Here is a 17,577-nt window from a genome sequence, read left to right on the forward strand (position 1 = left end):
CATCCAGGATCAAGGACCGTCGTATGCGTAGAAAAGGGGCCATTGGAGGCCGGCGGCCGGGCAAACATTCTCAGCCCCTGGAATTTTATCTCTAGAATTTTGAAATGATTTATTGGCATCTCCCCGGTGTTCAAGCCGCTCTCCCTCAACGGCGAGGTTTGCACTGATGTTATGATGCTCGCATGTCCACAAGCGTTCGTAATCGGCATTGGTGAAGCTGCCACTGTTCATCAGTGTCTTATTACGGTCCTCTAAAAATGCCAAGACATTTTTAACTGTGTTGATCGGACGCAGTGCCGGCTACGAGCACGCATTCATAATAACGGAGTAGAGCTCACGCGAGTGTAAACATTCAGTACAACTTCATTCCGAGCATGTCAAAGGATTCAGCTGCATGGATCGTCCCGTTGAGAGTGTCTCGACTTTCACAGAATGCGAATTGTTGTTGTACCAGGGCCGATCTTGGCGCGAGACATGGGCGGACAGCACTGTCAACATGCCAATACAATACACAGCATCAGTAGAGATGGCCTTGAGAGCCGGCAATAAAGCCCAAAAAAAAAAAACCCGGCCGCGCTCAAGCGGCTTCCTGTGGTGTGTAGGCGCACCAGGAGGTCTTTACCCCTTGTGCGCCCGCCGCCGGTAAAGGAAAGGGGGTAACGTCTAATTCATATCAATATGGAACTATGCCGTGATAACCGCTTCATTGTTTCAAGGAGGGATGGCTTTCGAATATTTTCTTATTGTGTTGTATTTTTTTCTTCTTCTTCTCTAACTTTCTTTTTTGGTCAAGAGCTTCATGCCAGTCACGCGTATATTATGAAATAAGCACGTTGTTTCAAACACCAATTTTCCCCAGTCGAGGAGCCCTGGTCAAGCCACAGTAATTTCCTCTTTGATTCCACTGCGTCTAATGGAAAATCATTGTGATGTCATTTCCCAACGGAAGATCTCTTTTAGAAAATAAGGATTCATTATTACTCAATACCAATCGTAAATTAGGATGACACATGAAGCGCCAGAACGCGAAACTAAGAAAGAAGGAAAGCAGCGGCACATGGAAAAGAACATGGAAAACTAAAATCCAAAATATGAAAGCTGAGTCAAAGACGTCAAGACGCAAAGAAATAACAATAACAAGCAAGCTCAAAATATTGATAGCAAGGACAAAAAAGGCCGCCAACGCCAGACATCCAGCACCATAAGTAACAGTCCCATATTTCAATTGGCCAGCCAATCAAGAGCGAGTGTATGAAATGGGATACTTAACCTGTGTGACGGAAAGGAAAATATAGGTCTTCATCAAAAGAGCGCGTGATAAAAGTCTTGTGGAGCAAAGTCCTGAAAGGAGCGTGAAACAAAACATGGTAGGTGAGCTTCACAACAAGAGAGAGAGAAAGAGAAGGAGTGTGTGAGAGAGAAGGAATGTAGCGTCAGGGAAATGAAACATATTTTGTCATGAAGATATGTGAAAGGAGTGAATATAAAAGCTTCAGTGAGCGACGAGCTGATGCATGCCCGCGATGTGCTGTGTAGGTGGGCGGTAAGGACTGTGGGAGACGGACGACCAGCGTAGAGAAGTAGGCAGGTTTCGGCGCGCCGGGCTGCCGTCCTGCCGTAAACTTATCGAGAGAATATATGCAGTGCACCAGGCAGCAAAATGTATCAAGGCTGATGGTTGTTAAAAAAAAAAAAAAAAAGACACCATCGCGCAAGTGTCAATGATTGGAGTGCAACCCTGTGCGGCGCGGCATGTGTGCCGATGTGCCGGACATCGGGAGGCGTGGTAGGACCAAAGCAAGGTCTGTAAGTCGTCAAGTGGTCTTTCCACTTTATTTGCGCAACCGGGCGCATACATGTATTCGGAGAGAGAGAGAGATGATAGCCAGTGACCGGCACCGTCTTGCGGTTTGCGATTCGTAGCCTTTGTCGGCTGTGAAGGAGCGTCGTCGTGTTTGACGTATCGGGGTCCTTGGCCTCGATTGATCTTTTGATGGCGGTGCTCAGCACCTTTGGAGGGGGAGAATTTCTGCACCAGGCAGCCATTGTTGGTCGAAGAATGAATGTTCCATGTTGTCTTTTTCTGTCTTTTTCCGAGTTTTGTCTTGTTTCGTCTTCTTTCTTCAGCCGAGCGATGCGCTGCATCAGTAGGCTTCAATAGTTGTTTCATTATTCGTCAAGAAATGAGTGTTCTATGTTGTCTTTTTCCGAGTTTTGTCTTGTTTCGATTTGTTTCGATTTCTTGTTTCGGTTTCTCTTTAAGCCCAGCGATGCGCTGCATCAGTAAGCTTCAATAGTTGTTTCATTATTCGTCAATAAAATGAGTGTTCCATGTTATCTTTTTCGTGTCTTTTTTCAGAGTTTTGTCTTTTTTCGTTGTTTCGTTGTTTCGTTTTCTTGTTTCGTCTTCCTTTTTCAGCCGTGCGATGCGCTGCATCAGCAGGCTTCAAAAGCGGTTTCATTATTCGTCAAAAAAAAAAAGAGTGTTCCATGTTGTCTTTTTGCCATCTTTTTCCGAGTTTTGTCTCGTTTCGATTTCTTTCGATTTTTTTTCCAGCCCAACGATGCGCTGCATCCGTAGGCTTCAGTGGTGGTTTGCCGCCGACAGTCTGGACATGGCGCGGCCGCGTCTCAGCTGATGCATGACAATATGGCTCGATGGGTGACTGCTCAACGGCATTGCCTGAATGCTAGTGACGGCCAGCGTCAAGAACAGGAGTCCAAAAAAGGAAGAAAGCAAAGTCATTGGCGATGTCTTTTTATCTTTCACAAGCAGAGAAGCAAAGTCAGAAGTAAAAAAAGGGAGACCATGCAGAGATGTGAAGGGATTCCCGACGTCTTGTGGCGTTCTTTTTCTTCGTTGGTTGTTGCTTTGACTGAAGAGTTGTTGGTGTTGTGGTTGTGTTGTGGTTGATGTTAAGAGCAACTGACTTGTAGAGAGAAGACGAGGGTCTTTATAGAAACTGTGATGCCACATCCTCTCCCGCACGAGCAAAATTTTCCCGTTCAATTACGTCCTGCCAGCCTCCTGTGATATTTTTCTCGACATCACGCTGGCTGGGCTGCTGCAATATACCTGGTTGTGGCGGGTAGATGGGTGACAGCGACTGGAATGTTGGCGTTCAAGCCCCCAGTGTTGGTTGCACCAGCCTCACTCAACGATGGCATTTGCGCACGTCTGGGGTCTAGATGACTGTTTTTTTTACTCTGACTGAACCATTTTGAGCTTAAAATTCGGGATACGGATCAATTACTCGCTCATTGTCTTCTGAACCCTGTTTAACATGCCCGGCCAGCTCCGAGCGCGCAGTTACCGCCAGCCTCGCCCGACTTTTAACGTCCGCAACGGACTCGTGCCTGTGATAATTCACATTACTGCGGCTGGCATAGGAGAGTAGCGGGTTTCTACGGCTAAAGCCTCACGTCCATTCTCTGGTGTGGAAGGCAAGGGTGATTTCCCATGCTTGTTGTGGTGTGCTCAGCGTCTGCCTACTGCGTAGCTGGCTAGGAATGCAGGGTATGGAAGGTCGTTCCCTTGGATTTACAAGCACCAATTCTTTTGGGATTGACACCACTTGGCAAGAAGGATATTACCCTGCAGTCAGACTGGAGAGCGCGGCATCTCGCCGTCGCTGCATCTCTCAGACCCCCGTGGTGGGTTTCACGAGGGAACAGCTAATATCAGGTTTAGGTCGCCAATGCGACTCATGGATAGGCCAATGCAGGCCTTTTTACCGCCTCACGAACGTCAAATGCATTATCATCTTCGTGATGCTTCGTAATTATCGTGTGCAGTGAAATGGACAAGTTGTTTGGTTCTTTCAGCGTCCGTTTAGAGTCACGCTAAGGGCCTCCCTGGAAGGCGTTTGATATGACTAAGCAGTTCCAGCCAATCAGAAACTGCCATGCAAGTGGTATTGCGCTGGCTTCCAAGATATTCTACACACATACATATCAAGCTTACAACCTGTCCTTTCGGCAGAAAGAGTCATACTTAGTCGACGGGAACGCTTTTGGAAATTATAAATCAGAATCGATCCTCTCTCCGGTCTGTTCGGCTTTTCATCTTCGTATTGACTGCTCCATCTCGTTCCCCTCATTCCCCCAGTGGCTTTATACCAGCCATCCTCTGCAATGCCATCACAATCACGACAGCTGCGGCTGCCCACATCACTCGCCCTCCTCTTGAGCACAGCCTTCTTGGCCCTCTCTACGCCTGTTTTGGCAACTTCTCCCGGCGCAAAAGAAAACTCAAAACCAGACTTGATATGTCATACGAGTGACCTCGCGGACTGTTACCCACGCGTCTTTGAAGCCACGGAAGAGTTCCGAAAAGTCCATGACGACCAGGAGCTCCCCCACGGTCTCCACGTGCGCCTCAACATGAACACGGGGGAAAAGGAGGCCAAGATTAACGTTCCGGATGAAGTCGACGCCTCACTCGAGGGCTTGCCTGTGGAGCAGGACATAGTAGTGGTCGAACCCGAAGCTCGGGATGACCCCGTCGCTCCCGAAGGCGCCCCTGTCTATGAGTCGGCGGGCAAGATCAAGGCCCCTCAACACGAAGCCAAGGCGTTTGTCGATGCCATGAAGCTCCTCAAAGCCGAAAGAGGCGAGCATGACCCAAGCTTCGATGCCTCGCTCGAAGGCCTGGAAGAATTGGCACACGACATGTACTACGGCCTCAAAATTGCAGAGGACCCTGACGTTGTCAAGTCTCTCGTTTGCCACATGATACAAGAACCCTTCCCCAAGGCTCAAGGTGCGGAGAGTCTCCCGCCAAGAGACCAGCAGGCGGCTGCCATCCTCGCCGCCAGCTTACAGAACAACCCGACTGCGCTGGCCGAAGTCAGCAAGCAGTGGCCTGGGATCTTGAAGCACCACTGTCCTCAAGGCATGGCGCCTCTGTCGAGCGAACTCTTCCGGAGCATTGGGCCGCGTCCCGTCAAGGACAACGCGGAGCACACCGCTGCGGCAAACCTGATGAAGGCCAGGGTGGCCGCGGTCGGTGGACTCATCAAGGATCCCGTCATCCGCGCCGACTTTTTGCGTTCCGACCTCATGGGAGAGCTGGCCCGCGTCCTGGCCCGCGAGGAGAAGGAATGGGCGACGGCGCAGCGTAAGGCTGGTCTGTTCGCCGTGGATAACTTTCTCGACCAAGACATGGGTGCCGTCACAGGCCAGTGGCCCATCGCTCCCAAGCTGACGGACGAGCAGTGCGAGAAGGCAGGTTGGCAGACGCCTGAAGGCTGCTGGGACTACCATGTTGCTCGCATCGCCAGGGCGAACAAGGGCGACAAAGGCCACTGGAGCAGAGATCTTCAGGCGCGGCTGGCGGCGGCGCGAAAGGGTAATCCGGCGCCGTCTCATCATGTGGAGCTGTAGTGTACAATAAATATACCCATATAGTTAGAAATGTAAAATTAAGGTCAGAACCTTGGTATTGGCGCGAGGCGGCGGCATCTTGTAGAACAGGCTCTTAGACAGTGAGTGGCAGCTTGGTGGAGCTCCTAGCACCAGAGATTTCATACCTCATGTGAAGGTTTTACGGTAGCAACACTCCAGACAGCGTCATCTTTTCACACAGTCCATCAAAAATGGCGCCTGATGTTCGCGACGGCGTCGCTATCAAACCTCACAAGACCAAGGGCCGCGCCCTGCATATCACCAAGACGGTCGCCGCCGGTGATGTCATTGCCGTCTTCACGCCGCTGCTCCTCCTGCCCTCCCGCTCACACCTCACGACCGTCTGCTCTTACTGCATGCGCGCCGGCACTCCGCGGCCGTGCTCGCGATGCCGTGCGGCCTATTACTGCGATGCGCGCTGTCAGACGGCCGCATGGTCGGCGGGTGGGCACAACCTCGAGTGCGCGGCGCTGTTGCATGCCGTCAAGTCGTCCAAGAAGAGGCGCGAGATCCCTACGCCGGTGCGCGCGCTCGTCAAGGTCCTGCTGAGCCACGGGCAGCAGGAGGACCTGTGGGAGGGAATGGAGAGACTGGAGGGACATGCCGCGCAGAGAAGGCGGGAGCCCGGGTGGGCGGACATGGAGATGATGGCGATGGGAGGCTGCGCGTTTGCTGGCCGGGAGACGAGTGAGGACTCAGTACGCCAAGCTGTCGATATTTTATGCAAGGTGATTTATTTATTTATTTCTCAAACTAAGAGGAGTTCAAGCATTCTAATCTCTTCACAGCTTCAAACAAATGCATTTCACAGATTTGACGCCGATCTGGGGCATGTAGGCATCTTCCTCGAGCCCACGCTGGCCATGGCCAACCATTCCTGCATCCCCAACGCCTTTGTTCAATTTGTAGGTAGAACTGCCGTATTACGAGCCGAGTATCGCATACAAAGCGGTGATGAGATTGAGATTTCGTATACAGGTATGTCCTGCATCTCCTCCCCGTGAAATGACTACCAACACAATTCCAGACTGCACGAGCTCACTTGGCAGGCGCAAGGCCGCGCTCGCACCGTATAATTTTGAATGCCACTGTAGGCGATGCGCACAAGATTTATGCGTCTACCAGGCCAGCGCGCACTACCGCGATTTTGCGCTCAACGACGACAGCATTCTCGGAGACGGCACCAAGCTGCAGACGCACCCGGCGGTCAGCACGCCCGAGAAGCAGGCGACAGCCCGCGCAGCCGCGCAGCTTCACTTTCGGCCCATGCTCACCGAGCTCTCCGACCGGTGGCCCGTCCTATCGAAGCAACTGTCCGACTGCAAGAGCCTCGTCGACGCGGAGCTCTGGGCCGTGACGCCGCTGCCGCAGACCCTCACGGAGCTCGCCATCTACTACGCCGAGAAGCAGGACTACGCGTCGGCGCTGGCCGTGGCGGCCCTCGTCGCGCGCGACTGCGACCCCTACCGCTTCCCCGCGCCGTTCCACCCCGTGCGCGCCAAGAACGTCTTCATGATGGCCAAGCTGCTCTCCAACACGGCCGCCGACACGGCGCTGGCGGAACAGCAGCAAGGGGGGCGGGCGGTGCAGATTCCCGCGCGGGCCATGGAGTCGGCCGACGTCGGCCGGCGGCTGCGCGACGCCCTGCGCGACATTGACCAGGTGTCCCTGACGCAGATGCTGCTGTTCATGGTGCTCGACACGGCGCCGCCGCCGCACCTTGCGGAGTGGGAGCTGGCGCAGCAGGCGCGCGAGGTCATGGCGGGCATCGTGGAGCTCAAGGGCCGAGACCAGGAGCTGAGCTTGATCGGATTATGGCGCAAAGACCCCAAGAGTGATAGAGCGCAGGCATTTTTCGAGTATGGTGTTGGACAGCAGGTGGATATACTCGCGGACTTGGGCCGAGACGTGCTCAAGGAAGAATTTGGGCTGTAAATCTGACTAACGAAATATCATAATGCAACATGACTATTCATTGCGATGACAAATTCGGAAGCAAACTTTGTATACATTCTATTGGGAAAATTTTAATTTGTAAACGTAGTATGGCAACTAACTGTGCATTACCAGATTTATTATTACTTAGTAGGCTTCGAGTGCAATGCGGAGTGGGGCCGATCGAATAAACTGATCCATAGATAGCTTGACTTTTTCCGTCTTTCTTGTGATCTCCATACATCAACACAACCCAAATTTACATCTTGTGCGCCACTGTACACCTTCTTTCCATGATATAGTATTCGGCATCTCTCATGTTTTTTTCAACTAATGGTAACATACCTACAAAATAAGATCAGACGAGCCAAGACAGTTGCACGCAGCTTCCTCGGCCTGTCCCTCAACGACAGCGCTGCGCAGCCAGCCACGCCAGCCATGGCTGAAGACGAGAACAAGGCGCCGGCGCCGGCGCCGGCTCCAGACATCGCCCCTGCTACCGCCGACAATTCGACGCAGCCTCCCAGCGAGCGCAGCAGCCTGAAACGCGCAAGCCCCCACGACGGGCATGACGACGCCGTCGACGACCAGCACAAGCCCGCAGCCGAGAAGAAACCCAAGACTGGTGCTGACGGGGCCGCGAATGGCGCTGGCACCGACGCCGAGTGGCAAACTGTCAGCCGCTCGTCAAAGAAGCAGAAGAAGGCACCGCGGCCGGGAAAGAACTACCCTGCCATCACATTCTCGCCCAATGCGCGGCTGCAGTCGCGGATTGGCGTCAGCCACCTGCGCGACCTGGTGACGTACATCTTCGCCGACGGCACCGGCCCCCAGTGGTGCGCCGTGGCGCACCGGCCAGCATTCCGCAAGATTGTCGCCGTCATGGTGCCCGGTCTGGAGGAGGCCATGTTCAAGCCGGGCGTGGACCTGGCCACGTTCAACGAGACGCGCGACGACGACCTCGCGGCCCCACCGCCAAAGGAGACGCAGCAGCAGCAGAAGCACGCCTCGCCTGATGACTACTACCCGCGGCCGCTGAAGAAGGAGAACCTCACGGAGGCGCTGCAGCCTTTTGCCGACATGTTCCCCCACCTGTGGCCGGTCAAGACGCCGGGCGACGACCGACACGGCAAGATGCACTCCCCAATGGCAGCGTTCCTCACTACGCCTGCGCCAAAAGACAAGTCCAAGGCGCAAAATGGTAATGGTAATGGCGGCGGGGGCGGCGGCGGGGGCGGCGTCAAGCCCGCCCGCGAGCCCTCAGGATGGAAGAATGAGCGCACTCGCATCACCAAGTACATGGCCACGGCGACGGAGCTCGCCGAGAACGGGTACCTGGTCCACCCGGCACTGCTGCCGGCGGGCACGGCGGCACGCGACGGCTTCGTCCTGCCCGAGGGCTGGGTACGCACAGCGGTCGAGGATGCGGAGGACGGGACCGTGGCCGAGGCGGATGTGCAGCAGGGCAGCATGACGGCCGGTCGGACGGTGCTGGCGCTCGACTGCGAGATGTGTCTGACGGGCACCGACGAGTTTGCGCTCACCCGCGTTAGCGTCGTGGACTGGTCCGGCGACGTGGTCCTCGACGAGCTCGTGCGCCCAGCCAAGCCCATCACCGACTACTTGACGCGCTTCTCGGGCATCACCGAGGCGATGCTTGCGCCCGTCACCACGACCCTCGCCGATGTCCAGACGCGGCTGCTCGCGCTCCTCACGCCGCAGACGATTCTCGTCGGGCACTCGCTCGAGTCCGACACCAAGGCCATGCAGCTCACGCACCCCTTCATCGTCGACACATCGCTGCTCTTTCCGCACCCGCGGGGCCCGCCGCTCAAGTCGTCCCTCAAGTGGCTCGCGGAGAAGTATCTCGGGCGCCACATCCAAAAGGGCGGCGAGGCCGGCCACAACTCGATCGAGGACGCCCGCACGTGCCTGGACCTGGTCAAGCAAAAGTGCGAAAAGGGTCGCGCGTGGGGCACGTCGGACGCGCAGGGCGAGAACCTCTTCCGGCGGCTCGCCCGCGCAGGGACCGCCTACAAGGCGCAAGGCGGCGACGCGGCCCTCGGCGGCGTCGAAGTCGGCCGGACGAGCGCCGCCGTCGACTGGGGCGACCCGGGCAAGGGCTACGGCGGCGGCGCCACCGTGCGCTTCGGCTGCGCGTCCGACGACGAGGTCGTCGACGCCGTGCTGCGCTGCGTCCGCGGCGACCCCGACGGCAAGGAGGTCCGCGGCGGCGGGGTCGACTTCACGTGGGCGCGGCTCCGCGAGCTCGAGGCCCGGCAGGGGTGGTGGAACACGAACCGTACCGGCGGCGGCGGCGGCGGCGGCGGCGGCGCGCCGCTGGGAGAGGACAAGGCGGGCGAGGCCGACGAGGCCGAGAACCAGGACGACGGGGGCCTGGAGGGCTGCGTCCGGAGGCTGACGGAGCGCGTCGCGCGCATCCACGCCGCGCTGCCGCCGTGCACCGCTCTCATCCTGTACAGCGGCTCGGGCGACCCCCGGCGCATGGCCGCGCTGCAGGCCGCGCAGGCGCAGTGGCGCAAGGAGTACAACACGCCGGGCCGCAAGTGGGACGAGCTGAGCGTGCAGTGGACCGACGTCGAGGAGCAGGCGCTCAAGCGCGCGGTACAAAAGGCCCGGTCTGGCATCGGCTTCATCACGGTCAAATGAACGAAATCAACACACAGACAGCACACACTTGTACACACACACTCACACACAATTCAAAAAAAGGGGAAGGAGTATGTGGGCATTTTCTATCTATACCGTGGCATCAGGGAAAAGGAATAGAGCAAAGGGCCAAAAGTTGTCACTAGCCATCTGGCATCAATATACCACTAGCGGGCGGTCAGTTAGAAGCTGTTCAAGGAATGCATATACACACTTGCACATGTTCACAGGGTTACGAAAAAAAAAAGAGGTCGGACAAGGGTTGAAATGATCGCTATATTCATTGGCCGTGCCTAGTCTCGGCCTGGAGCCTTGCTATTACCAGTATAATCCAACCAGGAGACAAGGAAAAACCTATTCATGTCCCAATTTGTATCTCTCCCGTGAGAGTCAATATCCAATTAGAGGAAAAATAAAAGACAAATGTACACTTTGTTAAACAGTCCAAGCAAGCCGCTAAAAGTTCAAGTGAAAACAAATTGCAGAATATCGCCCTCATCCGTATTAACGTCCTTCTATCAAATGGACGCGCATGCTTTTAAGATTCCATATGTTTTGAGTGTGTGTGTGTTCTCTGTGTGTATGTGTGCGTGTGTGCGTGCGTGTGTGCGTGTGTGCGTGCGTGTGTGCGTGTGTGTTCTATCAAAAAGAGTCGTCCATCACAAAACGGTTCAACGAAAGTCGTTGAGCATTTGTTTTACCGGTGCATCTTTGGCACACCATTCTCGTCCACAAGCTCTGCTGAGCTGCTGTGTAGAGCAGCCTCGGGATGCGCCGGGTCCACTCTACTGATTGGGTGCTGGGATACCATGCCGTAGCTGGCGGGACGCTCGCTGGTCAGGTCGACGGTGGTAAACCCTTCGTTGAACTCCATCGAGGACGTGGAAGACAGGCGCTTTTGAGACTTGGTGCGCTCAAATGGTAGACTGGGCAGCTTGGGAGGATCAATCGAGAGTGAGCTGACGTGCTTTTGAGCCTGCTCAGATCTATCGTCTCTGACGTGAGACGATGACCCGGCATCTTGTGAGTCGACGATGCTGAGCGACGGCATATGACGGTGTGAGGCATTGGTAGAGTCACGCTTCGAGCTCTTGCGAGGAATATCAGGCGCGTCGTAGTACATGGAGTCTTGGCCGTCGTCGTCATCCTCATCGTCGCTTGTCATGGGGCTGACGGGTCTCGATTTGCCAGGCTCATGGGATGGCTCGTCTTCGTCCTCGTGGTCCGAGTCACGAGCCTCTCCTTCTGTTGTAAGCAGCGTCGTGGTCGGTTTGGGCGCGCGATTGGGTTGCAAGTTGTCGTCCTCGTCTTCATCATCGATGGGGCCATTTCTTAGCACGCCAAGAGCAACAGGAATACCCTCAGGCGGCGTCTCATCGCCAAAGCCAGCATTGCGGGCCATGGCAGGTGGCATCCTCGAACTGCGGACGACTTCGAACCCCTTGCTCTTATCTTTACTCTTTCCACCCAGAATGTTGCGGAACCAGCTCGTAGCAGTGGCAATGGGACCGGTGGGATCGGCGGGTCCGGTACCAAGCTTCCGACCAAGGCCATCAGAATTGAGCGCCGGGCCGCGAACACCATAATAGAAATCGACCTCACGCGTTGAATAATCCGGCCGGTTTGGTACGGCGTTTAGAGCGGCGTTGGCGGTGCCTGGTGGGCCGAGTCCCGTGCCAGGCGCTACTGGCGTTGCACCACGAGAAATGTCAGCAGCAATGTCGCCAGGCTCACCCAAATGGCCAGATGGCTGCAAAAGGCCAGGCTGATCAGCTATGAAATGCCCCGAAATAGGCTCTTGCGGCGAATTCTCGTTGGTCGATCGACGCCTGCGAGGCGGTCGGTAATACGGATCAGCGGCTTCGAGAGCGGCGAGTGTTGGGGGATGGCCCGGAGGGGCATGATTAGGTCGGGCGGCGGTTTTAGGGGAGGGAAGGAATGAAAAGGTGCTTGTCTCGCCTGGTGTTCCAGGTAGATACGAGGCCGGGCTCTCCGCGGGTCGCTGTGGGTTGGCATAGATTTCGGTGCCGTCAAGAACGGAGCTGCTGCGATGCCTGTTTGCGGCCATGATGGTACCGAGGCTTGCTCCTGAGCTGCTTCGAACTCGTCCGTTGGCGAGCATGTATCCTGCTCGGTTTGCCTTTTCTGTGTCAATCATTGCCGAAGAAGAGAGCTGACTAGTTCTCGACGGGATTGCGCGATGGGACTCGCGCTTGTTGAGCTGTCTCATGCCAAAAATCTTGGACAATCCTCCTCTAGTCGAGCCAACAGTGCTATCGCGGCCGGCCCCCAGCATGCGGGCAACGACCTCGAGGATTGTCTGCAACGCGCTGATGAGGAACCCAAAAATAAGGACACAGCCATGTACGACAAGAATAGCATAACCTATCCAGCCTTTGGGTCCTTCTGTGACGCCAAGACCAGGCACAAATGCGACCATGAGTAGAATGGTGACAAGCCGCAGACAAGAGAAGACGGTGTGGTAGGCGTTCATCGAGGTTGGGGACTGAAACGGCTTTACAGCGTTGAGGGTGAAGATCTGTATGACTTCACAAATGGCGAGAATGACAATCTGAGCCAGGCCGCTCGGCTGAACAGCACCAATAGCCAGACCGCGACAGATTTGCAGCACAAGCGGGATGAAAGCAAAGGTAGCAGCCTCGTCCGAATACGTGTTGTAGAGAGGGCCGAAACGGAGCACGATGGGCAAGTCGTCAAACAGAACAGATTTGGGCCGCGTGGTGACAATCAAGAACAGCAAGTATGTGGCGAATGCAATCAGTACAACCAGGGTCAAACAGGCCAGGACAACGCAATAGACTGGGGCGGATCCGGCAATCACGAGTTGGTAAGCAGAGAAAGCGACGATGGGCAGCAGCATGTAGTTGTAGAGAACGCGGACAACGTTGCCGATGGAAAAGGGTATGTTTTTGGCGCGAAGATCCTCCTCTGCTGTCTTGGTGGAACGGCGGTAAATCCACTGTACGAGAAAGCCAAGCTGCGCAACGACAAAGACGGCAAGGACAATTACACAGAGCCAGACCATCATGCCGGCCCAAATGTCCTGATGATCAGCCATGCCGACGAGCTGGCCCATGTGCTGCAGACCGTATTTGTTGTCCAAGCTTGTGACGTAGATGCCATCAACGACTTCGCGCCAGCCAGGCTTGTTGGTGACGAAGCTCTCATTGAACATGATGGTGGACCAGGCGGCCTGGCTGACAATTGGTTGGTAGAATCCAGGGTATCCGATGCTCAGAGCACCAGTCAAGACGGCGAACTGGATGTACTGAAGGCAGTCTCCAAACCCGGGCGTCACCAGTCTCAATTGATCGGCATCTCGGCCATAGTTGGAGGACCATTGAAAGATGTCTGTAGAGCCCCATGGGCTAAAATTGCCGGCGAAGACGACAGCGAAACCACAGATGATGAGAATGACGAGTGGCAGGAACTTGACGACGTTGCGATTCGAGCCGAGATCCGGGGTTATGGTGGACGAGATGCAGCCAATGTTGGTGGCTCCTTCGTCACCGTAGAGCAGCAGAAGTGTGGAAGCAAAGGTGGAGAATGAGTACGAGGAACCGAAGTCGTGAGTAAGGTTCATGTAGGGAAATGAGGAAAGGCTGCGTGGGAGGGTAGTGATGTTTGCGGGAAAGTCGCTAGATCCAAAAGTTAGCGCGCGACATGTAACGAGTTGCGGATTCAACATACACTGGCGTTGTGTTAAAGTAAGGCCCCAGCGGGCATTGGCCGCCGTTGAGGGCCTGGGAGCAGAAGAAGACGCGCTCGTTGACCGGGCGGTAGGTGAGGACGTCTACTCTGCGATATAGTGTAGTGGCATTAGGGTGCGCAGCATCGGGATTAGCCGTTTGAACGATCTTTCCGTTTGTTTTGGCATCGTCTTTCCAGTAGAGACGGTTGGGATCATCTCTGAGGGTAGGTGGAGGGTTCGCCGGGTCTTGGGAGCCGGTGACATTGCCCCATACGGTGACCTCGAGCGTATGTCTCGGATCGGTGGTGTCGAATCTAGCATCGGCATAGACGGGCCGCCATTGCAGCCTGTGGGCGGAAATGTACTTTTCGTCGAGGCAGTTGGTGAAGGGAATCCTAACAGCCGAGACGGGGACGGCGGCAAGCAAAAGCGCCAAGACGGCATAGATGAGGAGCGTGGAAGACGGCGTGAGGCGGTTGAGCAGGCGCTGCCGCGAGCGGGCTGGGCTAGCTAACTGTGTGAGGATGGGCCGAGAAGGACGGGGAGTGCGGGTCGAGGTCGAGGTCGAGGTCGAGGTCGAAGTCGAAGTCGAAGTCGAGTCCTCCATGGTGAGCGAGCGAGGGTAGCAATCATCACCCGGCGGGCTGTGACATCGACTAGCTTGCGTTTCCAGACGGGATTTTTTACCACGAGAAACACGTCGGCAGCTTGTTTGCGAGTGAAGTTGGGGCGGCTCGAGGGCGGTTGGACGAGCCGCACCAAGGCGCGGTTTTCGCATCATGGAAATCTGTGAACGGGATGTAATCGCGAACAAGCCGTAGAAACAAGAGCGTCCGGCTTGCGGGTTTGGAACCGCGCAGAGAGACCAGGCAACAAGAAAAATTCAGGAACAGGAAAAAAAAAATCCGGGGAACCAAGGTCAGAAAAGACGCATCGTCACAGAGTGTTAATGGGGGCTGTTTATCGGCAGGCAACGGCAATTCGTTTCGTATTTGAGTTTTTGCGGTTAACCGGTGTGGTGGTCGAACAGAGAAAACGGGCGACGGTTTCGCAAACGGGGTGGGACGGGTAGATGGGAAGTGCGCGGTGCAGAGAAGAGCGGAACGAGGCGTGGTAGAATTAAGATCAAAAGGATTACATGTGCGAGCGAAGGTGCTGAATAGAAAATCAATGCCAACGAAGGAGGCACAAGAGGAAGAAACGATGGTGATGATGGAGAGGAAGAGGGGGATGGATGGACGACAGCCTCACGGCAAGTAGAAACAAGAGGAGGGTTTGGTGGTGGTGGGCAGACAATAGGCAAGGCAAGCAGGCAATGGCAATGGCAGTGCTGCTTGAAGTGGCTGGTGGTTTTTTTTTTTTTTTTTGGTCCTTGTCATGGGTGAGCTTCGGCGCTGTATCCGTACGGGCAAGGCCAGAAAAAAAAAAGGCAAGAGAAAAAAGAAATAAAATAAAATAAAAATGGGAACAATGGCTGGCAGTGCTGGATATTGGCTGCAGCGGCAGCCTGTCTACTGTCAACCTGCCTAGCTGCTAAGTACCTAGATAGCTACAGTGGGGAGGTCGTGCATCAGCACTGAGAGCAATGTACCTCAAAGTACTCCGTACTCCGAGCCCTCGTCGTCAAGTCCCTGGTCATCCTTGACCATATCCATGCTCGATGGCGACGTACCCAATAAGTAAAGAAGTGTAAGTAGCTGATGGCGTTTCAACAGCGACTTGCAAGTACTGACAGGCTGCCATTTGCCCATGCCAACTGCCTGCCAGCCTGCCAACTGTCCCGACCGTCGGGCGCCGCTAATCAAGGCCCAAAAGGACGCCGTCCAGGCGCTAACAACCTGGCATCCAACCACACAAGCCCTTGGGGAATACGCGGGCCCAATAACAAAGATGAAGCCGGTTGGGCCAAGTTGCTCAACGTATTAGCACCCGGCGTCATCACCGGCGCGACGGAGGGAGAATGGAGAAAATGGATTCTCATTATATTGCAGGAAATGAAGAGGATGCTTTGTAAATTTCGGCATGCGTTGCTGAGTGGACGGTTGTCTGGTTGATATATGCATGCATCTTATCGACATACATGTCCAGCCAGCCAGGCAGCCAGCCACTGCAGATGCCAACTCGAATGCGGTACCAAGTAAGGTACTACGTAGTTAGGTAGGTACTCAGGCACTAAGTACTGCAATACTTACTTACTGGTAGGTACTTACGGATACTGCGTACTTACTTGGCAGCTCGGCAAGTTCTCAGTTACAGTGAGTGGGCACTGGGTAGGTAGTTACCTCTTAATAAGTAGTTCAAGTACCGGTAGCTACTTACCTGAGTAACCTGCACTGAGTAGGTACGGATACTGAGTAAGAGATTGGAGGGCATACACGGATAAACTTATGATTTATTACGCACTTGTAGATTCGTACTCGAGTATCCGTAATACGTACTGCTTGCGATTGTTACTTAATACAGGAAGCCAAATTCGTTGCGACCCATGTCCCTAAGTAAGTAGAAAGGGTCCCTGCTTTTACTTTGGTAGCTCCCAATGCAAGTACATCTAGGTACATCTTTGGCCCCGACACACTGTCCCTACCTCACCGTCAGCATCACAGCCGGATCCGGCTTTGCCTAATCATAATAAAGCCATACTAAAATCATCCATCCCACGCCAAAGCATCAATACTCGTCTGATTCATCCTGCTCATCTCCCTCATCTCTCCAATCCTTCCCAAACTGCGTCACGTCTTCCACCACCGTGCAACGCAAACATGCTGCCGTGACACGTCTGTTTCTGCAGCAACATCTCCTTTGCACAGGAAGCTCGTGGCTCCCTTTCCGTCTTCTCTTCATCAACCTACACAAAGCTTCGTTCATCCTTTTGGCTCTTCATTCACTCACCCTTTATCCGCAGGCCCTTCTTTTTCTATATTTAACATGACAGAGACACAAACCCACAGTCCAACGCAAGGGATATGTGGGCCCCTGCCGTTTCTGCTGGCACCTTTTGGTTCAGGCTTGTCCTATCAGTACTCTCTGCCTGCCAGCGGACTGCCTGTCCTGCCCTGCCCCCTGCTAGCCTCCCTCCCTCTCATCTTTTGCTGCGCCGCCAACACCAAGGCTTTGAGGCAGTGCAAGGTAAAAAGAAAAAGAGAGCAGAGAAACCTCCAAGATACTGCCATCATGGTCTGTACTACGATCAGCTTAATGACAAACCAGAAAGAATCTTGTGAAAAAAAAAAAAAAAAGAAGAAAAAAGAAGAAAAAAAGGAAACCCCCTTGCTTCGGCACTTCTCCATCTTGATCCGGCATCAAAGCCTGCGTCATTCTAGAAACCCCCAGCAATATCAACACCGTCGTCCCAAAACCCTGTTCCCAATCTGCTCGCCACATCGAGTCGTACCCCGGCGACACGTATCAACCGTATCAACCCCCCTTTGGCATGACCAAAGTATGGTCCCTTGCAAGTATCTGTAATCCGTATCCGTACAGACAGCCATATACGGGCTTATTATTAGTTCCCGACAGCCCCAGCTAGCCTGCCTGTCACCTGCCTGGCCAGCCAGCCTCCTGAGCCTAGGAACTAGAGCCTCTTGATGATATCTCTTATACCGAGCCACCCTTGCCTATCGTACGCGGGCCGAATTCTCCGAAATCCATTCCACATACGGAGTACATCATCCCGCATGGTATTGGCGCGGCTTGACTTGGCCAAGATTCCATCCATGTGCTTTCACTCTACTTATACGGGTATCCAGCGTCGTCCACCCCCCACTTTGTCGCTGAAACGCTATACTGAGTAAACATGGGCAGATCGCGAATCTTTGCCAGCCCTACCACACCATACCGACGATAACACCCTACTC

At 54.6% G+C, this 17,577-nt stretch overlaps 4 protein-coding genes across 4 annotated transcripts; 3 read left to right on the plus strand and 1 right to left on the minus strand.

Moving 5' to 3' along the window:
- Positions 1-4,134: 4,134 nt before the first annotated feature.
- V2A60_000939 (uncharacterized protein) lies at positions 4,135-5,385 on the plus strand (the record flags this gene model as incomplete). The annotated part of the gene is made up of 1 exon (XM_083252305.1): positions 4,135-5,385. The coding sequence occupies one exon, from the start codon at positions 4,135-4,137 to the stop codon at positions 5,383-5,385; it is 1,251 nt and encodes a 416-aa protein (XP_083108431.1).
- A 212-nt stretch (positions 5,386-5,597) lies between these two features.
- On the plus strand, positions 5,598-7,341 carry V2A60_000940 (SET and MYND domain-containing protein; the record flags this gene model as incomplete). The annotated part of the gene is made up of 3 exons (XM_083252306.1): positions 5,598-6,104; positions 6,195-6,384; positions 6,434-7,341. The coding sequence occupies 3 exons, from the start codon at positions 5,598-5,600 to the stop codon at positions 7,339-7,341; spliced, it is 1,605 nt and encodes a 534-aa protein (XP_083108432.1).
- Positions 7,342-7,779: 438 nt separating this feature from the next.
- Positions 7,780-10,011, plus strand: V2A60_000941 (RNA exonuclease; the record flags this gene model as incomplete). Its single annotated transcript, XM_083252307.1, has 1 exon — positions 7,780-10,011. The coding sequence occupies one exon, from the start codon at positions 7,780-7,782 to the stop codon at positions 10,009-10,011; it is 2,232 nt and encodes a 743-aa protein (XP_083108433.1).
- Positions 10,012-10,708: 697 nt separating this feature from the next.
- V2A60_000942 (uncharacterized protein) lies at positions 10,709-14,330 on the minus strand (the record flags this gene model as incomplete). The annotated part of the gene is made up of 2 exons (XM_083252308.1): positions 10,709-13,670; positions 13,723-14,330. 2 exons carry the CDS (start codon positions 14,328-14,330, stop codon positions 10,709-10,711), a joined length of 3,570 nt encoding a protein of 1,189 aa, XP_083108434.1.
- Positions 14,331-17,577: the final 3,247 nt, after the last annotated feature.

The sequence above is a fragment of the Cordyceps javanica genome, chromosome 1, assembly GCF_051103115.1.
Source record: "Cordyceps javanica chromosome 1, complete sequence".
In the NCBI taxonomy this organism is placed as follows: Eukaryota; Fungi; Ascomycota; class Sordariomycetes; order Hypocreales; family Cordycipitaceae; genus Cordyceps; species Cordyceps javanica.